The sequence below is a fragment of the Eretmochelys imbricata genome, chromosome 1 (assembly GCF_965152235.1).
Source record: "Eretmochelys imbricata isolate rEreImb1 chromosome 1, rEreImb1.hap1, whole genome shotgun sequence".
Classification (NCBI taxonomy): domain Eukaryota; kingdom Metazoa; phylum Chordata; order Testudines; family Cheloniidae; genus Eretmochelys; species Eretmochelys imbricata.
This window is the reverse complement of record NC_135572.1, coordinates 268,502,605-268,529,254: the sequence shown is the minus strand read 5'-3', so window position 1 is coordinate 268,529,254 and position 26,650 is coordinate 268,502,605. Positions and strand designations below refer to the sequence as shown.

Sequence of the window (26,650 nt, the reverse complement as noted above, 5' to 3'; positions counted from 1 at the left end):
CAGACATTTATGCAAGGAACAAATAAAAACCAATGTGCTGTGGAGCATGGTTTTCAATACGCTGTTAAGAAGGGTGGGTGTTGGGCTGGCATTTCTACGGGAGATAGAGTTACGGTAGTTTAGTCCCTGGCAGGAAGACAGCAACCTTGCAACTTTCACTCTGCATTTCCTGGGGTTCTAAACATATAAGGCTCCAATTCTAATGCTCTTGGAGGGTAGCGTGTATTTAAAGCACGGCTCTGTGTCTACCGTCTTAACTTTAAAGTTGTTTTCTTTGGGAACATACAGAAGAATCACATTTGTTCAAACCCAGCTTTAGAGCTGAAAATAGGTTACGGCCCATGTGTTTGTAATTTGCATGGATTAGTCCCCATTTATCCAAAAATATGATATGTCCCTTGTTCTGCTTGGATAGCTAGAGTTCAATTGTACAAGGTTCTCCTAGTAAGTGCCTCTTGACCTGGTTTTCCCCTCTGTCAGTGTCTTAATAGTTCACTGAGGATTCTGAAGAAGTGAAGAGAAACCAATATAAAGAACAGCACCTCCATACATTCCTGCTCCCCACCACCTCCTGCCCCCATCCCCGCTAGGCTGGTCTCTTCCAGTCTCCAAAGTCAGGAAACTCAAAAGAGGTCCAAATGAAGACAAAGCAACTATTAGTCCACCCAACCCGGGCAGGTGCCTTATTGCTCCCATGAGAAACAGAAAGGAGAAAGCTTTACCTGTTTCAATATCATCTATGGAGCCCAACCCATTGGAAGTCATCTGCAAGGCAGGGAGAAGGAGAAGAACAACTCATCACTACAAAGACATCTTTTGAAAGGTGTTAGTGCTTCATAGCCCCAAATCTCCCCTCCCAAATATCTTCAGTGCAGGCTGCTGCTGCTTCCCTCCTCTCCCCCCACCCCCACCTTTTCAGTAACTGATGTACTTTTAGACCACTATTCCACCTAGCCTGGTATTTCACCTTCAGCAGTGACCAAAACCCGCATTCCTCTGAAGTAACAAACCCCCATAATACCTGACCTTCTCAGTAATTCTGCACATGGGATTGCATGTGGGTGAGAATATTCCTTCCTGATTCCCAGAGCCAATCAGCTAGCCCCACAAAGCATGAGATCTGATTAGTTTTATCTTACATAACTAGCCTTTCTTAGCTTACATATCTTTCCATTTAATAAACCACTAATTTTTACAGCAAGACTAAAAACAGGAAAAGGTTCCCGCCAAAACAACTGCTGACTGTGAGCCCTAGGCAAGGAATAAATGGGCAACTTTACAGAAGTATGAATGATGCTGCTGGGAATAATTTTCCTAATAATTTCACTAGGCCTACCATGACTCCATTTCCACACAAACATTCCTGTATTAGTCCAAAGGCCACTTGGTGTTAGTTATATCCAAAATACAAATATAAGCAAATATACCTATATTCTATACTCCAGCAACAGTACAGTTTTAAGTATTTTGGCCAAACAGGCTCCGGCTCGGGAAGACACCTTCCCATCATGGCATCACTCTGACACAGAACCCCTAGAAAACCTTGCCTTTTATGCACTCTAACAAACGAGTGATGTCATTGCTGGTTACCAGACCTTGGCCAAGGCCAGATGAAGCAGCTTAGAGCAGAGCTCTATCCTCTGCTCTGGTCAAGACAAGATTAATGACTGGGCCTCTTTCCTCAAGGTTTTCTTATCTCATTTTACCATATTCCTAAACTAAGCATTTCTTTATAATCAATTCAACCAATCATTTACTGCACCTGGTACCCAAATAATAATATTTTAAAAATTTCTATGACCTCAGACCAAACCTTAAATAAGATAACACAAGTAGTTTAAGGGTCACCACAAGTTTAACACAAACAACTCTTCCTTCTCATGATCTGACTCTCTTTAAAAATCACAGGCTTTGGGCCTATTCCTTATGCTAAGATTGAAACTCAAGTTAAAGCCACAGTTCACCCTAATGTGAGCCTATAGTCCAACAGTGCAAACACATTTTTCTTCCTACTTTTAGTTAAAAATGACAGACGTCAGTATGACAAATATTAGAGATTACACATTTGCAACTTCATCAGTTACAACTTCAGCTTTTGCAGTGTTCTAATTTTCCATAAAAGGGAACATTTTCAATGGAAGAAGATTATGGGCGGCTACAAGAAATGATCCAAGGCTGATTCTCATTGCTAGACAGATATTAAGGCAAGTCACCCAGCAATGTAAACTTCAAATTGTACTGCTCTAGTATCTTTTAAGGGATTTTTAGGTTCATTTAAAAAGGGACAATGTCAAATTGTGCTAGGCCCCAAATTTAAGAGCCTAAAATGATTGTTAAATATTTTTTTAAAAAATATGAAGCGTTTTAATGAAATCTCTTAAAAACCTGCAATGAAATCAGCGATCTGATTATTTTTCATTCTGTGCTTGTACAGTGCCTAGCACAATGGGGTCCTGGTCCATGACTGGAGCTCCTAGGTGCTACGGTAATACAAAAGAGTAAATAATAAATTAAGCAATATTTAAATTGGGACGCTTCACTCAGCTTGGACAGTGAAATCCCCCAGTCTAGTTTCATTTTATAAGTTTCTTCATCTGTTTCACTTCCTGTTCTAGCATATTAGCACTTTGTAATTGTACCAGAACCAGAGAAGGAAACAGAAAGTGAAGTCATCCAGTCTAGATAAGTGAAATGCAAGCTTTGACAGTGAAAAGCAAAATTAGATTAACAATTTTTCGACTTTAATAATTTAATCAGCACTGCAGCAAATGGAAATATTTTAAAAAAATGATTTTCTTGACATTGTTCCTTGAAAAGGGAAAAATAGATAAACACTGATCCTTTATTCCTAAAAGATGGTAATAAACTTGCATGATATAAAATATAGAAACTCTCATGTAAAATAAAGTACGGGACATTGAGAAAATCAGACAGGAACTGTACCTGATTTGCTAAGCTGGCTGATGTGCCATTACTGAGTAGAGAGAAAGTTTCCAATTCCTGCTGCAAGAAAGAGAGAGATTTCATGACACAGGGATTCCTTGAACTCCTGCAAATTAGGTAGTGACTGATTGTATCTTGTCAGCCACTGCTATCCAACAGTACACTTCCCTATCAGGCATTCTCTACAACCACAAACCATAGGGAGAGAAATCAGGACTGCCTGCTTTTCCTCAGTGTGCACCAATCATCCCAAAATTCATGTGATTGCCCCTGAAGCCTGTTGCTTGAAGGATTATGAAAGAGCCCCAGATTCAGTCCAGCCATCCTGGCGCAAAATGCACATCGATGCAAAATCCTGGTGCGAAAACACCCCTGTTGCAATGCTGCATAAGGAGATAGTAAGTTTGAACCCCACTCCACGACAGACATTCAGCCTTGTAATTTAAAAAATTAGTTGTGGAGTGCATTAAAGCATTGGAACGAAAAAGAGAAGCTAGAGCAAGCTGTAGCAAAATGCTACCAAAATGTTTCAATTAATTAAAAAAGGGAGTCTTGTGTTTTGCTTGCATAGACACAGTTTAGACTCATCTCTGTGGAGTAACGAGGTAGAGGGAAAAGTGCAGAGGGCCAACGGGGTGAGTAAGTATGGAAAGTATTTCAGGGAAAGTTTCCCTTCTCTTAAGATTCAATAATTACAACATTTTTAGAGATCTAGCAAGTGGAGGATTTTCCTCTAATCCAACACCACTTATTATTCTGCATTTCAAAACACGCAGACTTGATATTTATATAGCATCAGTTCCCAAAAGCTCTTTGCCAACTACTACAAATCACTTCACTTAGCACTGAAATGCAGCCACTTCTCAGCTGGAATGTACCAGCTATTTAACACTGCACAGCAAGGTCACACAAGAGTTAGAGACAGGAACTGAAGAAGCATGTTGCATCTAAATAAAACTGCAGAGAGGAATTTGAGGGACCAGAATGTCAATCACTCAAGCTGGAATTCAGCCAGAGCCCTGGGGCTAACATTCCTATTCTTAAGAAATGTGTCACAGGAGCGTCAGTGACCAGAAGTGATTTTGCCTTATCTAAAGGACAGCCATAGCAGTAGCTCAGCACCCCTCAGCACAATCCTGGGGTGTACATTTCATGCTGATAGAGAGAACAATGCTCCATATTGAACCACCACATCCATTTATTGCAGCACTAGGGTTTTCCTTAGAGCAGTGATTCTCAGACTTCATTGCAATGGGACCCCCGCCTTCTGACAAAAAAATAAAAAATTACTACACGACCCCAGGAGGGGGGACCGAAGTCTGAGCCTGGTCAACCTCTGCCACTCTGGGGGAGGGGGGGCAAAGCCCCACTGCCCAGGGGAGTGGTGGGGGGAACGCAAAGCCAAAGCCCAAGGGCTTCAGCCCCAGGCAGGGGGCCTGTAATCTCAGCCCCACTGCCCAAGACTGAAGCCCTCGGGCTTCAGCCCCAGAGTATGGGACTCGGGCTTTGGCTTCGACCCCTTGCCCCAGCAAGTCTAAGCCAGCCTGGCGACCCCATTAAAATGGGGTCACAATCCACTTTGAGGTCCTGACCCAGTTTGAGAACTGCTACCTTAGAGCTATCCCCTCAAACAACGTCCAGGCTCCATTCTGCTTAGCGTAGGATATATGAGATTGTGCACCAAGCCAAGATGCTTATGGCTGCAAGCCAGAAATGCACCTGCAGGGGTGCTGCAGGCCAGGACTGAAGAATGATTGGCAGATCTGGGGGTGGGGCATTCCCAGGAGTGGAACAGCAGGAGGTGCTGAAGGCTATACCTATGGCAATGCAGCCGCTCAGAATCAGTAGCCTGTACAGAAACATATCAGTGGACTCCAAAGGACAGTCTAGAAAGAGTCATACCTGAGGCCTCTTATACGCTTTCCGAACCCTTAAACCCAGCTTCTGTGCGAGCTCCTGACCAAGCTGCGTAACACTCTCATCCTAGGGAAAATGTAATTCAAGGACATTGTCATTTTAAAGCATGTGGTTTTATTTTCCTGCACATACAATAACCAACCAGAATCAGACCACAAGTTACACAAACAGACTACACAGACTGAATTACATGCTAGTATTCTTATTGGTATGCAAGTCGAGAGGTAGTCAATTGCAGACTCCATTCTTGGAGAGGCCGTGCAGATTTAAGATGTCATTCTGCCCTGCAGAGATACAAAGCTGCAGAAATGGAGAGGCAAACAAAGTATCGAGTCTCCAAATGCAGGGCTAGTGATCCTTACTGACACAAGGGCCGGACCTTCAACCCCGCTCCCTCTCTCCAATCCCAGGATCTGGGTGGGAGCACTGGTTCAGAGGCACCTTTGACTTTCCACACTCTCTGCTGCACTGAGCTCTGCTAATGATTTAGCTCATCACATCCAGTCTGCATTCACTTTCTCAGTTCCTCTTTAAAAAAGTTTCCAATGTACCAAACACATAGACGCTACTTCCTGGAACTACACAATCCACAACGTAAATTCAGCCAATCACTGCCCCTCTCTCCTATTAGAGTCCACCCTACTAACCCACAGCACTAGGTCACTCCCAGCATCCGCTCCTGCTACCATGTCACTCAGCACCGTTGGCGGGAGGCCCATGACCACACTGCATCCCCCACTACAGTTTCGTTCTCTCCTCCGTCAACTCTGTCATCTCCCTGGCCAAACAAAAACAGGTTTCCTCCATCACCAAGTCGCACGAGCACAATCCCCAACACTTATTTTCACCCTCTGACTGCCTCCTTCAGCCTCATGTTCCCCATCCTTTCTTCCCTCCTTGCAAAGTATTTGGTTAACTTCGTTACATGAAAAAATCAACTAAATCCTCTTTGATTCGCCCCCTGCCTGGTTCCTTCAAACATGTTCTCCCTCATCACCAAACTTCAAATTTTGAAGTCTGCTGCCTTCTCTCCACCACTAAGCCCTCCACCTGCCCCAGTGAGTCCACTGATGCTTGGCTCTTTACCTACGTTGCCCCCCTTGCTCCTCCCACTCCTTCGCAACCTCTCCCCAGCCTTTGGCTCCTCCCCCTCACAAATACTAGTGTGCCCTGGTTTCCCCTCTCTTTAGAGCACAATCCTTCAACCAGACCTGTCTCTCCAACTACTGCCCTGTCGCCATCCTCGCCGTCTCTGAACCCACTGAGCACAATCTAAAACCAACGCATTTACTTCCTCTCCTCGGTCTTGGACCCCTTCCAATCTGGCCCCCCACCTCTCCTCTCTACTGAAACTGGTCTCACTAGTGTCTCCAACAACCCCTTCCTGGCCAAACCTCAGGGCCACCAACTCTGTGCCACTTTTGATACTGTCCATTACCCTCCCCTTCTTGGCATCTTATCCTCTCTGCGTTTTTGAGATACCACTGTCTCCTGGTTCTCCTTCTATCTCTCTGTCCATTTCCTCAGCTTCTCTTTCAGTGGGCCCACCTCCTCCCCTCTCCCACTCACAGTGGGGGTTCCCCAGGCCTCTGTCCATGGCCCAGAGACAGGATGTAAAGTGAGGACAGCACAGGGCCAGCTCGTTTGCTTACTCCGCTTCTCAACCTGTCTGTGACATCTCCTCTTGGATGTCCCATCTTCAGTTAAATATGTGGTCAAAACTGAACTTCTCTCTCCTCACAAACCTCCTCCACTTTCCCATCCTTAACTCTGTCAACCACACCACGCTGTCACTGTCACTCAGGCCTGCAATTTGAGGGTTTCTTTTGTACCCTCCCACTCTGTTGCCACAAATACTCAGGCCATAGCCAAATCCTGCTACTGCTTCCTTCTTAACAGCTCCAAGATCCATCCTTTGTTTTCCCATTTCCCACAGTAAAAATCTCCATTCAGGCCCTCATTACATCCCATCTCGACTACTGCCGCACACTCCTCTCTGATGTTCCAAACACGCACATTGCTCCCTTCAGTCCGTACATAATACGGCTGCTAAAATCATCTCCTTTACTCATCAGTCTGTTTAGTCTCTTCCCTCCTCAGATTCCTCTACCAGCTGCCCATAAGCTATTATAGCAAATTCAATCTGCAGGTCACCACCTTTAAGGCTCTAGAGGACTCTGCTCTGCCCCAATTATCCTCCCTTCTCAAACTCTGTGTTTCCCCCTCAGTCTATCGCAAAAATGCCTTCAGGGCCCGCATACATGGGCCCAGCTCCCTGACCTTAGCCACAAGGCCCCGACTCTGTCCACGTTTAAGGCTCTCTTAAAGACCCACTTCTGCCATGCTGCCTACACTGAATCTAATGATTTATTTAAACAGTTTAAGGAATACCTATGCCAAATGCCCTAAAAATTCCTTAACATTACAACAACGAGGACCACACAGAAGCATACTATATAGCACCACAGTATTATTTACTGTTATTTAGATTTTAAGCTCTTTGGGGGATAGAACATCTGTTTGTTAAGTAGGTGCACAGGGCCTAGCACAATGGTGCCCTGATCCATGATGCTACAGCGATATAAATAATATCAATATAATCATCATACTGGTAATGTATTAACCACACAAGCCAGCAGCAGGAAATAGCAGAACCAGGTACCAAATTAACTCAGTCAATCACTTGAAGTCTTTAGATAGTCTATAGCTCAAAAAGGAGTTACAGGATTGATGCAGGGATTCCTGGGTGAAGCTCTCTGGCCTGGGTTATACAGGAGGCCAGACTAGATGGTTACAGCAGTCACTTTCTGGCCTTAAAATCTAGGACATCAAAGCAACATTACAGAATCCCAGAAATGTAGAGACTTTGAGAGGTCATCTAGTCCAGCCCCCTGCACTGAGACAGGACCAAGTAAACCTAGACCATCCCTGACAGGTGTTTCTCCAACCTGTTCTTAACAGCCGTCAGGGATAGGCTTCCAATAGGGATGGAATCCCCATTCCAGAGATTTACTATCCTTATAGTTAGGAAAAACTTTTTAATACCTAACCTAAATCTCCCTGGTCGCAGATTAAGCCCATTACTTCTTGTCCTACCTTTGGAGGACAGTCAGTCACAGTCCCCTTTATAACAGCCCTTAACATATCTGAGGAGTGTTATCAGGTCCCCCCTCAGTCTCCTTTTCTCATGACTAAACATGCCCCGTTGTTTTTTAACCTTTTCCTCATAGAAAAGGTTAAAAAACCTAAACCTTTAATCATTTTTGTTGATCTCCTTTGGACTTTCTCCAGTTTGTCCACATCCGATGAAGTGAGCTGTAGCTCACGAAAGCTTATGCTCAGATAAATTTGTTAGTCTCTAAGGGGCCGCAAGTACTCCTCATCTTTCCTAAAGTGTGGCATCCAGAACTGGACACAATATTGCAGCTGAGGCCTCATCTGTGCCGAGCAGAGCAGAACAGTTACCTCCAGTGTCTTACATGTGACACTTCTGTTAATATACCCACATTAAAGCCCCTTTCACACACTGACACCTCTCACCCCAAGAAACACTGGCCACTGAGGGCCTGAACTCAGCTCTTAATGGGTAAAATGACTGCTATTTATCAGCTAAAACATATTTATGGTGCTCTACTGAGGCTTGGGGGATTAGGAATAGGGTATGTCTACTCTAGAAACTTAAGTCGACCTATATTAGGTTGACTTACAGTCAGCACAGTAATTACTGCGGTGGTGCATGTCCACACTTCCCTCCTTGGGTTGGTGGTGCACAGCCTCACCATGAGCTCTTCCACTGACCTAAGAGGGGCACTGTGGAGAGATGAAAGCCTGGTGTCTCAGCTCTGCTTGCAAGTCCCTGGCCGGAGCCCAGCTGCCCTACAGGCTCCTGGACTCCAAGTGGGCTGACTGGGGCTTCTCGCCTCCCCGTTCCCTACTGAGAGTGGGGTGGGCTGGAGAGAGAGGGGGGGAAGTCGCCCAGAGCTTCTTGCCTCTGGGGAGTGGGATCCAGTGGTCCCAGCTTTTTGGCCCCCTGCATCCGCTAGGAGTCAGGAAGCCCTGTCAATTTCACAGCTACAGCATGGAGCCATGAAATTTGACAAGACAGCCAACATTTCCAGCCGGCCCCGCCTGGCTCCCAGCTGGAAGCAGGATCCATTCTTGTCCTGACTCTCCTGCTGTGAGCCCGACAAGACAGTCAACAGCTGATGTAAGTAATGCAGTGTCTGCACAGTCACTGCATTGCCCTAAATACACCGACTTAAGCTCTAAGCCTCTTGGTGAAGACATGGAGTTGGAACTCCCCAAGAGATGCAATTACTGGGAACGGGTGCGTCGTATAGAACAGCCAGCTTCTCTCTTCCACTACCATCACCATTCACGCTGCAATAGACCGTGGGAAAGGAAAGATGGAAAAGTGCCTCAGAGGCTGGGGTAGACACACATGTCACACACTTACATGTGGGAGGGACAGCAGGCAGCGGCTATTACATTCATACGCCTCCTTGTGCCTCCCCAGCTCATTTAAGGAGCGGGCTTTGCGGAAGAGGGCACGGATGTTCTCCTTCTCAAGCACCAAAGCCTTCTCGCTGTCTTCCAGTGCCTTCTCGTACAAGCCCTGCATGAGAGGAAAGAGACCACCTGAGCAGGCAATGGTGTCTGTCACACACTGGAATCCACCTCCTCTCCCTGCGTGAAAGTTCTGCCCAACCATTTACTGCAGTTCACTGGGAACATACGTCATCAAAACCCATGAATATAAAAGCAATTGGAGATTAGATTTAATGCAGATTGCGGGTGGGGGAGGTAATTATAAGGTTATAAAGGTTACAGAGTCAAGCACTCAAAAGTTAGGAAATGCCAGAATTAAGGGCGTCTGTGTGCATCTTAATTCAGCCCCCTCTGTGTACGCTGTAGTCTTGAATTACATGATCCCATACTACTTTTTCCACAGGTCTTCCTGCACCATTCAGTGCACAGGGTGGGCCAGCTCTAGGGATGAATAAGGGTTGTGTAGTGAAGGGGCCTGCCCCATGTGTTGGGGGGAGTTGGAAGGCATGTAGTAAAAGAGGCAGACAATCGAAGGAAGGGCAAGGATGGTCTCACGGTTAAGGCAGGTGCATGTTGCCGTGGAGAATGGGAGTCTACCCCTTCCTCTGCCACAGAGTTCCTGTGTGACGCTGAGCAAGTCACTTAAACCAGACTTTTTACAGGTGGTCACTACTTATGTATTCCTCATTTTCTGGGTGCCTGAGACCCTGGGGTCCATTTTGGAGAAGTGCTGAGTTGCAACTGAACTCAATGGGAGCCGCGATTTGAACATTAAAAGTGCTATGTAATGCGGAGTACTCTGAAAAAATCAGATCCTAGGCATCTCAAATTAGGCACCCAAAATTAAAGTCAAAAGTTCCACTAATCATCGTGTCTCAGTTCCCCATCTGTAAAAGTGAGATAACACCCCCCCTCCCATCTTACAGGGGTATGTTGTGAGAATAAATTTGTTAATGGTTGTGAAGCACTCAGATAATGTACTTATGAGCACCACAGAATAGCATATGAGGAAATTAACAACTCTGTCTTCAGAGCCTAGTTTGACTAGTGTGCATTAAATAAGGTCTGGGGCCATTCTCTGATCAATGAGAAGAAAATTAAATATTGAATAGCCGCTCATTCGGTAAGTGCTGCCTGTTCTGTGCTGAGCACCATCCACACTGAATGAGGCAGGGGTTCTGTGGAAAAAATAGTATGTAAACATGTAACTAGAGATTGCATCATAATAGGAGGCACAAGGGGGCCAAATTAAGATCACACAAGCAACTTCTGAATGCTTGACTTTACCACCTCAATGTTGTTTTTTTTTTAACATGCGTGTGCATGTGTGTGTGTGTGTGTGTGATTTCCTAGGTTTAAAATAAGCAAATCAAATACCATCATATTGATAAATTTCTAACAGCGAGGGTAATTAACCTCTGGAACAATTTACCAAGGATCATGGATTCTCCATCACTGACCATTTTTAAAACATGCTTTGATTTTTTTTTCAAAGATATGCTCTAGTTCCAATAGAGTTACTTTGGGAGATTTTTATGGTCTATGTTATTCAGGAGGTCAGACTGGATGATCACAGTGGATCCTTCTGATCTTGGCATCTAAGGGTCATCAGCAGAGTTGGAACCTTTAGATTTACCACACAGACTTCTGCCACTTGAGTTAGTGGAGTAACTGGTAGCAGAAGTAGGCTGTCATCCTCTTTGTGTACCAGCACTACAGGGAGATGAGAGACACTGTCCGTGGATTTCACAGATATCTGCTGACAGCAGAGGAATGCCGAGACTCAGGAATCCTAGGTTCCATTTCAGGCTCTGGAGGAGAGTATGATCTAGCAAGCACAGACTTTTCCACCCACTTCCTCCAAGCTTAACCCCTTCTGCGCCTGACCCCTCCAGCCCACACCTGGCCCAATCCTGTCTCTTTCTCACCCCTGGTTCTTCATCCCAGTCCCATTCTCCGCCCACCTAGCCAGTCCCAGTCTCCACTCCTCATGCTTTTCATCCCAATCTCCTTGCCCAGCCAGTCCTAGTGTCTCCCTCCGGACTCCTTATCTCCCCACACCCCTGCTCAACCAATCCCAGATCCCCCCCCCAGATCACTGTCCCTAGTTTCTTTGCTGAAACAGTCTTACTTCCCCCTCCAAGCTCCTCATCTGCATGCTGGCCTCCAGTCATGACCACTCATGTTCCAGTCTCCCTCCCCAAGTTCCTAGTCTAACCACAGCATCAACCCCACAAGCTTCTCATTCCAGTCTCTTTACCCAGCCAATCTCAGTTCTCTCACTGCACTTCAGCTCCTTGTCAGATCTGTCTCCTCTCCCCCTACAGCTACTTCCCCTCAACCCACTAGTTCACAGTTCAGGTCTACTTGCACAGCCAGTACCAGTCTCCCTCTACCGCAATTTTCAGTCCCAGTTTCCACCCCACCTCACCTGCCTGCAGTCCCAGTCTCCCTCCCATCAGAGTCCTTGTCCCAATCTACTCTCCCTTCCCCACCCCAGGTCTGGCTATTGTCCCCTTTGTATTTGAATCAGTCAGCTTCTTCCACACTGCATGGGACCAGCAGAGGTGTTCACTGTTAGCATAGGAGAGACAGGCCCCTTGCTCCAGTACCTGGCTCCAGACTAGCCCATAGCATCAAGGAGCAGTAGCTACAGGTAAAACCCTTCTCAGCCCCAAGATGGAGCATTCTCAGGGCCCTTAGAATCTTGGGGAAATTTGCTAGAAAGTTTAATAATGTCTCAGTTGGGTATGTGCAAACTTAGAATTTTTCAGAGGGTTGAAACTGGGCTGGATTTTCCTAGGGATGGCAAAAGACAACTCCCTGTCACAAAGGCCTCTCACTGCCAAATTAAAGTTCCAGCTCCAAAGCGTGAGATAGCAAGAGCATCTTCAAGAAAAACCTGTCAGAAATTTTGAACATGGGCAAAACATAATTTTTCCCCTCGCCTTGTTCTCGGAAATAGCTGAACCATTTCAGCTGAAGGTTTCCCAAAACATTCAGCCGAAGGCAGACACCCAGTGTGGAAAATTTCAGCCTAAACAGTTAGTTTGGCAAAGTTATAAGCAACTTGAAACAGGATCTTATACTGGGATGGAAGCAACCTTAATAATAGGCACTGCCTACCAGTTCTACCTATAACAACTTTGAAATGGGCTTCTGAAGGGAAGAAATCCTACTGGTTGACTGAAGCCTCTACTGCAAGAGTACTGGTATGACCATACTGGGATCCTGGAAGGGTAACGTTTAAAACCAGTTAGATAGGAACATAGAATATACTACCACACCAGATCACAGCACTGGTCCATCTAGTACAATATCCTGCCATACCAGTTCAAACAAATAGTCCACCCAATCCAGCACCCTCTCTCTTACCATACCAGTTTTGGCCACTGGTCTACTTAGTTCAGGATCTTATCTCCACCAACGGTTGATACTTCAGAAGACGGTGGCCCTGAAGCCAGAGGATAAGAAGAGAAAATTTCCCCACAACTGCCTCCATTTTTCATCTTATCTTCAGAGACACTGCAGCTAATAACCCTTCTCTTGACATGTAATGTTTTATTAAATCTATCTTTAGGAGGAGTTATAATGGATGCCAGCAATTTAACTAGGAGGGTACTGGGGGTTCATGGCATACTTTGCTGAGAGAATTATGAAGTTAGAGCTATTAGAAATTTTTTCCATCTGATGATTTGCGGTGTGTGTGTGTGGGGGGAGGAGGTTGACAGAAAATTAGGTTTTCACTAAACAAAACTTTTGCAAAGTGTCCTATTTCCACATAAAACTTTTTTCCCCCATTGAAAAACTGAACATTTGAAAACCAAAAAATTGATTTTTTTTCCCCTCATACAAAAAATGAATTATTTTAGTTCTGAAATCCCTCATGGAAGCTGTGGTTTGGGTACCTCATGCTCCTATACCCCTCTATAGGCTGAGTTCCCAGCCAGACTTCACCTTTCATGACTCATTGTGGTCATGACACTGCCATGATGCACCACCTCAGCTCCCCTCTTGGTAAGTGGAGGTGTATCATGGGAGATGTAGTCTGACCAGGGAATCTGGTGTATAGAGAATGAGGCCCTTGAACTACAGCTCCCATGAGGTACTACAGCAGTATTCAGAATCAACATATTTCAGTTTTTGGTTGAAATATTTCAAAATTTTCTACGGAAACCCCACACCCACCATGTTCACACCAGATCTAGATTAAATGTATTTTCTCAAGCACAGGAGAAAGAATAATTTACAGAGCAATGCTCCCAAGATTGCATTATCATCATGGAATACTTGAAGGAACTGGCCCTTTATAGCTCATAACTCCACAGCACCTCAACCTCTCCCCCACCACTGTGATCTATATTAGTGCACTCTCAAGGCCTGTAAGGGCACCCCCTCACATTTTCTGTCTGGATCTTGTGACACCAATGTCATAATGAGAAGAGTTCAGAGTTTTCTGTATTCCTCCTCCAATGCTGGAGAAGTGGACGAGATCAGTTCAAACCCCCATCCTCTGCATGGCCATCTGTTGGGTCTCCCCACTTCCCAATGTTTTTTGTCCAGCTCTTGGGAATGGCTCAGGTAGGTGCTCACCATGGCAAAGTAGCAAGCAGCCCGGTTGACGTGCAGCTTACATAGGAGCTCCACTGGGATGGTCACCTCATCCGAGGCCGCATAATCCGCCACATTCAGCCCTTCTACGTACTGCACCAGTGCCAGCTTGAAGTCCTTCTCCCGGAACAAGTCATTCCCCTCTGCAAAAAGGTTCCGCACCAGCTTCTGTAAAAAGGCCTGGGTGGAAAGAGAATATAAACAGAGTGGAGTGGAGATTCATAGATTCCATGGCCAGAACAGGTCATTGTGATCATCTAGTCTGACCTCCTGTATAACATGCCCAGAAACTGAGAGGGGTTTCCCAACCCCCAATTCATCTTCACGTGTGCCCTCAAATCAAGTCCTCCTGTCAAGAAATTAATTCCCCATCCTCAAACTCCATCCGTCCCCTAGTGGGGAGGCTAATTCAACCAAAACTCCTTCCCTCCAAGGGCTAAGTGCCATCACCCAAATTCCCCCTCTCTTAGAGGTTAACTCCTCCCAGTATTCTTCCCCTTAAAGATCTTCCACTATAGACAAATGGCACTAGACCATTCCCACACATAACTAGCCCCTCTTGGCTCTCAAAAGCAAGGACATTAATTTATAACGTCTGTGCAAGAGGGCAACATGTATTGACCAAAAGCCACCGTTATGTGGTTTCAAACGCCTTCAGAAAAACAAATCTTAAATTACCTCATAATCTTCTTGGTTTAGGGGTAATGTGGACCTGAGGAGAGAAGAGGAAGGTTTCATGAAACATGGGTCTGTGCAAACACTTGCGTCTCTCTCAGCTAAACAAGCAGTCTTTCTGGCTCTGTGTTATGGATCTCATTACGCATTTTACTCCACATTTACTATTGATTACTTGTATCGCTGTTGTGCCAAGAGGGCCAGTTAGAGATCAGTACTCCACCAAGCTAGGCACCAGATAGCCACAACAGGAGATGGTCACTGCCTCAAAGAGTTTACAATCTGACTAATTTAGGAGACTGCATTTTCATGGCTATTCCCTATGCAAACCAGCTGCTCTAGGGGCTGCATTCAGGCAGCCAGGTTTCAATCTGGGATCAGAACAGATACTGTCATGCTAAAATGTTTTTATAAAAGAACATAAATTTTTTAAGAGAATATGGTACCAGTGAAAGATGTTGGACTGGTAGGTCCCAGAACACTGAATCCCTCTGTTTAGCCATGGAACAAGTAAGGCCCAGAGCGCAGCAAGTTGCTTCTATGCTTCCCCTGACAAAGGGTCTAAACCAGAGGTTCTCAGGACAAAATTTTTGGTGGCCTCAGAGTGCAGCCACCAACTCTTGGCAGTGGCTGCTCTCACACCTTCCCCTAAAATATTTAATTAGCTTTAGGACAACCAAATAAATATGCACATATACACGTCCAAATCATTGTAATTTATTTATTGCTAGCTAGTAAGTCTGTTGTGAAAAGTGATATTAACATACATACAAGTATCACTTTTCAGAGATTTATTCAGCTCTGGCAAGCCAGTGACAGATTAAGCCCTGGATGAGGGGCCAAGGGAGGCAGTGGGGGGCCAGAGCCTGAAGCCCAGCTGCTGGAGTCTGGGGCCTGCTGCTGCACAGTCGGAGCCCAGAACTGGACCCTGAAGCCCCTCACCCACCCACCCCACCGCCCCAGGGCTGAACCCCAAAGCCTGAGATCCACCATCCATGGGAAGGTGGAGAACTGCTCCTCCAGCGTTGTGCCCCAGGGCCCAACCCCCTTGTCTCCAGAGGGGGACAGGGCCCCAGCAACCAACACCAGGGCAGGGCATTCAGGAGCAACAGGGTGGGGGAGTGGCTGCTACTTTGCCCCACCCCCAGCCCAGGAGGCTGTGGCCACAAGAAAAGTGCATGGTGGCCATATTTGAGCAACGCTGGTCTAAACCCTCCCCTGGAGGGAGCACCTCACAGGAGCTCTGGCTCCATAGGCCATCAATCCTTGCCTTTTCTGCAGAGACCACCAGCCAGGGAGCCAGTAGTGCTGGGTGGCTTCTGTGGTGAGAACACATGTACCACAACAGGACTGAGACCACGCCATTTCATACGGACCACCAAACAGCAGTCTGACGGTAAGGACTTTTGGTCACTTTCAAGATGGGGCCAGACTAGAACAAGTGACCCAGAGATGAAAGACTCCATATCCCAAACCCAATCTTGAGATCATCCAGTCACCTTCAATAAAGTGTCTTTTAACCATCACAAGATAAGCCATGTTCCTTCCCCTTGATCAATGCACCAAAGCCCAGATCCACAGTGTTTCTTTTCTTCAGGGAAGAGAATGCCAAGCCCCCCAAAAAGCCTTTCACTTTCCCCATACCTTTCTAACCCCTGTCTACTCTCGGAACACTACATCATAATCATCTCACTAGCCAGATACACCAGACTCTCTTTCTAGAGCTCATCAGTTATTGCACCTTAAAATTAGGCAGAAGAATTTTCATGGACTTAATAAGTAAAGTGTGTGGGGGCGGTGGATGTGGCCCCATCATCATCAGGCCACTAAAATTTGAAAGCCCCTCCTCCACAGTGACCCCTCAAATCAAGCCATTAAATGAAACTTACACTGCTCCAAGGTTCAGGACACGCTATACAGGAATACTACTACTTCATATTTCTAAAGTGCCTTGAGATCCACATCTGGAAAGTGCTGTAGAAATGTGAACAAATTAAGCCTCACAACTTCCCCTGTGAAGTAGGTAATCATTATTAGCCCCACATACTCAGTCTGGCAGAACTAGGGCCAAAATAGCACTGCAAGGCCAAGGCACCGGCAACAGTTTTGAAGTCCTATATGTCACAAATTGATCCATCAGAAGTGCAAATACATATTATATACTATTGGAGAACTAGCCTTCTCAGCTTTCCATTACAAAACGGATCTTTAAAAAAAGAAAAAAACAGAACACCAACACATAATTCTCATTACCACCTTGCTTCTCTCTCACACACACACTGGAATTTTGACCCGAGTTTTCAGCATTTGCTAAAGTAACTGTTGGAGAAAGAATACAAAGCTGTATTCCATGTAAAAGCAACTTAGGCTCCTAGCTTCCAAACACTGTACAAACATTCGTCTCAAACTCATAGATAGTCACATAAGGATGGTCAGGACTGGCAGTTAAGGAATCAGGATTCTTCTTGGGACATATAGCACCTCTTGTGCCTTGGTTTCCTCGTATCTCAAATGGAGATACTACTCTTGCCTACCTCACTGAGGCAGTGAAAGGCTTAAATTATCAGTGCTTGACCAATGCTTTGAAATCCTCAGATGGAAGGCTTTGAAGAAGTGCAGAGTGTTAATATTATTATTACTGCTGCTGCACTGGGTATTAAGATCACATTGGAACGGAAGTAGTGGGCAAAACCAAGACGGGAATTGGAATGACTTGATTTTAAATATGGACATCTTGCAGGACGAGCAACACTTGGAAGAATCAGGACAAATGCTCTCTGGACCTTTCCAAGCATCAGCCCTGGACCAGTGAACAGAATGAAAAGAAAATGTTATTTCTCCTTATACCATACGTTGCAAGGACTATGTCCAAAGTCAAAAGAAAAGAGCAGTGAACCCGCTCACTTACTGAATGAATTGAAGTCCCTTCTCTATTTCCTCTTTCCTTTTCTGTCTCTCCATTATAGCGTCTGCAGAGAGAAAAAGACAAAGCCAGTTATTACAGATCTTACTGTCAAAGTAGCAGTGCACTATTTAAGTGAATATAGCACTAGCAAAATGTTCCAGACTGACTGCCTTAGACACCAAAATGTTTTATTTACCCACAGCGTGGGAGGCAGCACCAATGCAAACTCGCTACCCATGCATCTCCCCCATGATTTGCAGGAGACCACCCAATGGTGTGAAAAGGAATTCATTCATACCGGCCCATTCAGTCCAAGCTCTCTGCTTAGACTGCCAACAACAGTAGCATATTGTCTGTGTATGCAATACATGCATGGCATTCCCCAGGACCAACCACGCCTGCAGGATGATTCCATCAGGCCCCCAAATGCACAAGGAGGATGCCATTTTGAAGAACAAAATGGCATCTTCTGCACAGCATGACCTTGCATGCACTGTACATGCGAGGTCACGCCACATCAAGGATACAATTTCGCATGCAAGTGTAGAAGTGCATGCCTGACTAAAAATGTACCGGTATGCCATTGGCCAGCAAGGAAGTCAATTAGTGAAAATTGTGATGGTGGTTGTTCACTAGAAAATTAACTGAGACCTTCCCCCCACTAACTAATTTAATGCAGGCTACCAAGCAGCCATCAGATGATAAGCAACTTTGATCACTACTTACCTGGGTTAGATTTTAACCTGGTGTAAGATGGGGGAGGTTGGATACCATGGGGATATAGATAAACTGCCTACAGAATTTGAGAGATGTAAGCACCATGGTAGCTGAGGAACCAATTTGTGTGGTACAAATAAAAGTACAAGGATGAAACTGGGCAAAGAGAATGTCAGGCTGACTACTGGAATATGTTTCCTAATGGTGACACCTGTTAGACTATGGAATATTCTCCTAAGGAAAGTGGTGAAAGCCCCATCATTTAACATGGAATGGACAGAGCCCAGGGGAAGCCACTGTAGAGAACAATCCTGCATTGGCCAAGGATAGAAAGAGACCAGATCCATTCTCTTGCACCTCTATTTTCCATGACTCTATGAACGAAAACAAGTTAACCATACAAAGGGGCCAATATCCCCCCTACCTTAGATTTGTGAGTAGTGAGACCTAGAAGGCCCTGTTCTCAACTGAAATGGGTTAGATTCAAACAGTTACGTTTGCATTGTTCATCTGCTGCAGCTTTGGTGCAAAACCAGGAATAGCCCACTCCCCACATCTGCACTGCTATCTTAACGAGAGCATAGGAGTAGCAGAGAGAGATAGAAGGCACCCTGGAATTCTGTGCCAGGAAAGATCTGTTGAAGCCCACAGATCCACACTGACACAGAGAAGCCATGTTCATGAAAGGTGTTCAACCTGGTGCGCGGGGGGAAGGGAGAGAGGCAGATAAACAGAGTAAGGGCAGAATCAGGGAAGTGAGGTGGAATTCAAGCTGCCACGTTCTTCAAGGCATGATTTATGCTCCCATGCTAGGGTTGCCACCGAAAAGGCTCTGGGGGTGGAGGAAAAATCAGCCACCCCTCTAAGTCCACACCAAAACATCAAAGAGATATGGCCTACTTCTTATTTACATTAAGGCCATTTCCACCCATTTTAAGTGTTCTTTACATTAAACCAGAACAGGTTGAAGGAGCCTTGTTGTAAATGAGAATTAAGCCCTTGACGTCTAAGTAAGAAATGGCAGCAGAATCCAACCATTATCATTTATTGAAGCCCCCTCACCATGCTCTGCATTATACAAAACGTAGAGAAAGTCATGGCCCCTACTTCAAGAAGTCTTTCCACGGAAGACTGGATAGACACTAGTGCTCAGATATGTAACACACCAGGGATCAGAGGGTAAAGTGGGGCAGACAGTTTAAGTCTCTCTGGGTATTCTCTTTACTAGGACCTGTGGAAGAAGGGCAGCTTTATAAAGGGGATCTGGATGAGGAAAGAGAATATGCCTGATGCATATGAGGGGACTGTTCCAGGGGAAAGTGGAAGAAAGTATGAAAGCTAGAGTTGGAGATGGCTACAAAGGGAGCAGTGAAACAGGAGGATTGGGCAGAACAAAAGGAGCCAGAGGGAGAGTAAGAAGAAATGCAAGCAGATGCTGAGCTGGGCAGAGCCTTGAAGGTGAGGCTGGGAAGCAGGTACCTGCCCCAGGTGATGGGAAGCCAGAGGTCACGTTCAAAGAGAAGAGTTGCATGGTCCAAGCAACAGGTGGAAGAGACTATTTTAGCATCAGCATTTTGGATGGACTGGAGGAAAGAACCAACGAGGTCAGAGAGGAGGACAGTGTAATAAATGAAGCAAGAGATTATCAACGTACAGACGAGGGTTTTTAGTAGAAGGTATGGAGAAGACTGGATAGATGTCAGAGAGGTTGTAGTAGAAAAACCAGTAGGATTTATCAACAACCTGGGTGTAAAAAAGAGAGGAGATAAATGTAACAATGAAATTGTGAGGCTGGGATGATCAACTGTGATAAAGAAGGGAAGGCTTGGAGAGGGGAGGATATGGACTTGAGTTTGGGCCAAAGAGTTTGATTTGATGTCAGGAAGCGGTAGATTTAGGAAATATCCACATAGAAGTGGTAGTTGAAGTGATGAGGAAGAATAAGGTCACCCAAGGATGAAGTAAAGAAGGAGACAAAAAGCCCTAGTCAAAGAACCTTCGGGGACATGAGAAAGAGAGGAAGAGGAAGTGGAGAAGCCACCACCAGAGACACTGAAGCAGCAATGGGAAAGGCTGGAAAGGCAAGAGAACACAGAATCACAAAAATCCAGAGAGAGGAGAGAATGCAGAGGAAGAGGGAGTTACTGGCCATATCAGATAGAACAAAGGATATGAAAATAAAGCAGTTGCCTATAGACTTCGCCCACTGGGGACCACAGTGAGAACAATCAAACATTGGCAGGTCATTCCAAAACTAGAGGCAACAAGCCAAAAAATGCTATGGCAGCACTTTGAACTCCTGTTTATCCACACACCAAATACAGCATGAGCAGCAGCTATGAAAGTTTCCTGTACACATCACCTAACCTAACCTCTGCCATTTGCATCAACCTTATTCTCAAGGGACCAGTAGGAGGAGTTGGTGGGGGGAGAGGAGTTCAGCTTCCATTCTATTACTTTCTTAGCCTTCTGCTCAGACACCCCACGAGATGGCCAAATGGGGTGTGGACATAAATTACAACAAGATCTGGACTAGGACTTCTGACTTATTTCACACATCACTGAAAAAGCTGTCAACGGATAATGACTTTCAGTCACTACTAGGACCATAGGATTGTTATGGCGGTGACAATGTGATGGACACTGTGCCTTTTCAGCCTGGAGAGAGGGCGCATTGACAACACACAGCAGCATCCTCCGTCCCTGCACAGCAACCCTAATCCTGGCCAGGTCCCAGGCACAGGGGCTGCAAAGCCAGCTTGCCTCACACTCACTCTGCAGCAGCAGCTCCTGTCCCACAGGGCTGGGTCTGGTTCCCTGCTCCAGGGTGTTGCAACCTGGGAAACAGAGTCACAGTGCTGCTCAGGTTTGGCCTGGCCGTCGCTCTGTCATGACTCATACCTCATGGCTCCTACCCGTGACTTTACATGCCATTTCCCCTTAAACCCGTGATTTTTATTAAATTTACCATGACTGCTCTGTGGTTTTTGATAAAAAAATGTCACGACAAATCTGTACCCCTAGTCATTACTGATCAGAGGCCTGGTTGGAGCCACAGACTTTGCAGGGAAAAGGCTCCATAACTCTTCTCTGATCCCCCAGACTCACCCAGCTCCCCTTGGAGCTCATTTCAGATTTCTCCCCTTTCTCACCACCCCTGCTTCCCCCACACCCGTCTAACCTGCCACACCCCACATGTCTTCCCTCCAGAGCTCCCCACTTTGATGACTCACCAGCCTAATCTACCCCTGCTGTGACCCTCGTACCTGTCCACTGATCCCCACTGGATAACCCCACATAAAGGACCACTATCTCCTCTGCACCATCCTCTGTGCCTGAGAGGTGTTCTCACCTCCCTGCACTGCAGCCATAGCCAGCCCGTTCACTGGCCTTTCTACGTTCTGCATGCCTAATAGCGCCCCTCCTACCTCACATGGTTAACCAACCTCCTCTACTGCTGACCCTGACCACTTTCCTTTGCTGTTGAACCCACCCACACCTTTTCACGCACCTCCACCCCTGCTTTATGTAACCCCACATACAAGAACTGTCCTCCTGCATCCCACCATCCTGCAATACTACCCACTCCTTTATATATCTCAGACACAACTATCTTTCACTGAACAAGGATCACCACCACTTTCCACTGTGTTCCACCCCATGAGGCTGACGTCTCCCGCATTCTCCCTCCATAACTGCTGTGACCTGCCTGCCTGACCACTCCCCTATCCCACATATGACCACGCCCCCAACTCCTTCTGCCACCCCCGACTCTGCAAATCTGACCACTTTCTCATCTCCCTCTGTCATTACTTACTTTGTGAGCCTATTCCCCAGTCCCCCCTACCATGTCCCATCCTATGCCTCGCAAACTTCAAACCTGCAAATGTGGAACACCAGCAATCCAAATGCGTGAAAAACAAGCAATATGTGGAGCACTTGGATTTTGTGGCATGTCATAACATAACTGACAGATAATTGTTTTTAATTATAAAACCTGTTTTAAAGGATGTGTTTGCACCATCTTATTTTAAAATAAAAATGGAAAACCATGCTATACTACATGCAACAACACAATACTTCCTCTGACTCAATCGGCAGGAAGGTTTAAACCCTGGGCCTTCACATCCCCTGCACAGACCTCTCTACCACTTGAGTCACAGAGGTTAGCTGTTACCATCTGGGTGGATTAACCACTAGAGGGGACTTTACACACATTTTGCCAAGGAGTTACAAACTATTTACTAGACAGCAGAAAAATATTGGCAACCACGTAACCTAAATTCTATCCCTGGCTCTGGGAGGGAAATGTGGTCTAGTAGTTAGACAGGGTAACCGAAGCACACAGATTTGGCACATTCAGTCTGAAAGACAGTATAACTCGGTGGAAAAGACTTGAGTCTGCCATATTAGAGATCTGGTTTTTATTTCCAATTCTGTCTGTGCAAAGTTTCTGTGAATTTATTTGAAAAATGGGGATTGAGAAGGCTAATACTTGACTGCTTTCCAGGGTTTGCTTACAATGCTTTGGTCAGTAATATGGGCTATAAACACGTTGAAATATAAATGGCAATCAGTAGAGGTGAGATCAGAACTCAGGTCTTCTCACTCCCACCTTTATTTTTTTTTGGCATCAGGTACTTTATGAAAACATAAGAAATCAATCTACAAATTAAAATTAAACAAACATGAAATAGGATCTATTTAAATAGCTTCTGAAATACTTACTGTCCTTGTTTTAACACCTTTAAATATTGATTATTTAAAGATAAACAAGTCACTAATCCAAAAATACAAACTTCCTGATTTGTCTCATGCCCAGAGGTGTCCCATCTCCACACAGGTTTGTAACCATGCTGCCTGGTTAATCTTCAGTGCTTTGGAATAAGTGTGAATATCCATGTAGTCCATGCATTGCTTTAATTTCTTCACTTAGTGCCTGATTAACCATCTGATGGTGCTGGACAGTTCTCTTTTCTTTAAATTCTTCAGATTCTATATGAATTTCATAAATCGCTCCACAGCCTCCCGATATATCCACTACTTTGATGGCCAAAGCCAAAGGGAATTTTTCTCGGAGGACCTGCATCACCCTGGCTTCCCCACCAGTCTGCGAAGCCAATGTTCTCCACATGTGGCACGGGAGGAGGATCCTGGGGCCGCGGCCCAGGATGCCGGCGGCCATGTCCCAGCGAGCGGGCCACAGGGTATTTAGATAAGGAGTTGCTAACCTGCAGAACTGTACCTGATTTGGTGCAGCAAAACAGACAACCTAATTCAACTCAAATGCAGAACATTCTGCATAAGCCAATACATCAAAGAGCTCTGCCCAATCCTGCACATTTGATTGTCCTCCGCTCCATGTGCTTGAACTCTTCCCCAGTCCTTCTCCACCATGGCCCGTGCCTGTCAACTCCCCATGTCCACCCTGTAAACCTGACCACCTCATCCCATACCCCACTCTCCATGTCTGACCAACCCCCATCCCCTCTAACATGCCCCATCCCATATACCTAGCCACCCTCTCTCACCCTACCACTCCTCTTCTCTCCCTCGCTCCATGCCCATTAGAAATGCTGCAAGCCACCAAGGTCATTAGCGGTGTCTGGCAAGACAGCGTCATTGTTACAACCTCTCTGAAATAAATATGGGGCACTTCTATAGCCACCCCTGTGCCCAGAGTACCCGAGTGCGGCCCCCCCCCCATTTAAAAGCACACACAATAATGCCATTTAGACACACCACCCAGTGCACCAAGCCTTGGGGATCCCCACCTCATGCTCAGGCCTTGCCCACTTTATAGCAGGCTCCCACCTGCACTGAGCCATGTTTCCCCCAGTCGGTGGGTCCGTGCATCTCCTGAGGGGGTGGCATTTCAATGCAACAGGCACCCAAAGAGGCAGGGGGATTTTTTTCCCCAGCCACTTCTTTGTATTGCAGGCGCTGCAGCCCTTCTCCCCGCTCCTCGGGGCGGTGTCACTCCCCTGCCCCACTGAGGGCCCTAGCAGCAAAATAGCCTGGTTTGAGCTCCCAGGAATAAAGTCATCTCCTCCCCTCCCCCACCAGCCATAGGCCGCCGATCCCCGGGCTCGCTTAGCAGAAGCAACGGGCGGCAGGAGCATCTCGGGCGGGGACATGCGCTAAGGCAGCACCGCCTTCCTTTGGCAACTACAAACGTCTCCCGTCTAGTCTTCCAGGCGTTCATCACCCCGAAGTCAGCTCTCCCTATTGCTGGGAGGTGTCTCCCATCACCAATATCGCCCAGCTCCCCCACCCACTTTAAAAACGACTCCCAAATCATTTCAACCAAAAAACGAAAACAAAACACCTATTTCCAAGTGTTTTGGGAGACGACTTAAAAAAGGGGGGTTGGGGGGGCTAACAGCACCCTCCACCCAGAAGCCATAAAAAGGATCAAAGAATAAAAATAATCTCTCTTATTTGATGAGCTTTCCAACCCCTGAGAAATGGCACATCTGAAAAGCTATGTCACAAGCATTTATTTGCTGTTTCATGGGGCTTAGACCCACAAAAGGGAAAACTGCAGGCGAAACACAGAGAAGGATAAAGCTTTGAAATCTGAAAACCACACAAACATAAAACCAGTTCATACCCAGTGTTCACATCAACCCTAGGGGCTTTTTTAGCTCGCTAGTAACTTTTAAACTCCAGTTGCATTTTTTTTTTAAAGGAGGGGATTAGGGTCTTTCACAATTATTTCCTGCAAGCCCCACATCTTTTTGGTGGGAGGTGGCCTCGAAAATAAATCATTTTCTCTACTTGTTTTTTGCTACTGCAAAACGTTTCCTCTATTTAATTACTATTGGTGGGGGGGGATTTTGCTAGTGTACACAATATTTAGCTTTTCTTCCTATTGCTCAGACCTGTCCCCTTTTATGTCTGGAGTTAGGAAAAAAAAATCCAAAAAAATAATAAAGGACTCACCTCCGCTTGGGTTTTCCCCCACTCACACTATGTATAACTTTCCTTGATAAATGGTATGATATTACTAGAGATATTATTAGAGTATTATTACTGTTAGTAATAATAATAGTAAATGCTATTTAATTACAGAAGGAAGCATTCTGCTTCCGGATCTGCTGCCCCTGCAGCTCCCTCCATGTGCCTCCTGGTCTCTTTACTTTCATTTCCAGGTCTCTCTCTCCCCCTCCCTCAGCAGTAACAGCAGCTTCCCTGAGCTTCTTCTAGGTCCTAGTGGTAACCGGTTTCGCCTAAATAGACCCTTCCCTCATGGCGTTGGAAATCGGTTATTTGATTTTTACCAAGATAACTGTCTTGCTACCAAATTGTCACAGTGTTTGTTATGGTTGATATTATTTTGATCACTGATTTCAATAACTTTTACTGCTCTTTTTAGTAAATACCTGTACAATAACACAGGCCTGGAATCTTTGCATACACACTTGAGTAACTTTATGCAAATAAGACATCACATTGAAGTCAGCAGTTAGAGTATGCCACCTAAAAAGACCATCACTATCTGTGTGCAATGCGACTATCACATGCATTAAGTTAAGCAACTGCAGGTGCCTAAATGGCTTGCAGGATAAGGGCCATGAAAATTAGAGATGGCAATTACCTAGTTCATCCCACACTGCTTTGGGATTGTTCTTTACACTAGTAGTTCTCAACCTTGAGCTGGTTTCAGGGGAGCCTCCAAGCAGGGCCAGCATTAGACTCACTGGGGCCTAGGGTAGAAAGCTGAAGCCCCCTCACCTGGGGCTGAAGCCCAGGTCCCTGAGCCCCAGCACTTGGGGCTAAAGCTGAAGCCTGAGCAATGTAGCTTTGTGAGTGCCCCTGTGGCATTGGGCCCCAGGCAATTGCCCTGCTTGCTACCCCTTAATGTCAGCCCTGGCTTTTATATGCATAAAATCAGTTATTGTGGCACAGGTGGACCACAGAGTTTTTACAGCATGTTGGAGGGGGCCTCAGAAAGAAAAAGATTTAGAACCTCTGCTTTACACTACACTCTTAAACTCTTTATCTCAGTACAAAAGACACAAGCAACATATCCAATTTCAGTTACTTTCAAACTTCTAATTGGCTTCTGCTGGGGACTGATTGTCTGTTGCTAGAAATATCAGCTGTAAAATAATTTTTACTGCTTTTTCAAATCCATACATATTTCCAGTTTAGGCCCTGATCCCACATAAAGCTCCATGCAGGCAGAACCCTGCATCCATGTGGAGCATCTCTATCTTCAATTAACTCCATTTGGATCCAATTCCAGGATGGGGGCTTAATGTGCTGTCATTGTCTCCCCCCTCCCCCCAACAATATTGTTTAGTGGCAGATGTTTCTCTTCGGACCAAT

General features: G+C 45.7%; 1 protein-coding gene across 5 annotated transcripts in view; it reads right to left on the bottom strand.

The window, feature by feature from the left end:
• Nucleotides 1-25,437, bottom strand: part of ZC3H7B (zinc finger CCCH-type containing 7B) — a 66,209-nt gene extending 40,772 nt beyond the window's left edge. For 2 of the 5 annotated variants that reach the window (XM_077830642.1, XM_077830658.1), the window contains exons 1-8: nt 25,262-25,437; nt 17,603-17,663; nt 14,698-14,731; nt 14,002-14,199; nt 9,317-9,475; nt 4,846-4,926; nt 2,944-3,003; nt 723-765 (exon numbers count right to left, since the gene is read on the bottom strand). In XM_077830642.1, the coding sequence (XP_077686768.1) occupies nt 723-765; nt 2,944-3,003; nt 4,846-4,926; nt 9,317-9,475; nt 14,002-14,199; nt 14,698-14,731; nt 17,603-17,655 (628 nt within the window). In that variant the 5' untranslated portion in view covers nt 17,656-17,663; nt 25,262-25,437. Of the gene's footprint in view, nt 1-722; nt 766-2,943; nt 3,004-4,845; nt 4,927-9,316; nt 9,476-14,001; nt 14,200-14,697; nt 14,732-17,602; nt 17,664-24,130; nt 24,229-25,261 lie in introns of those variants that run through there. The other 3 variants (XM_077830657.1, XM_077830656.1, XM_077830652.1) reach the window with 3 other exon arrangements.
• Between the last annotated feature and the right edge of the window lie 1,213 nt (nt 25,438-26,650).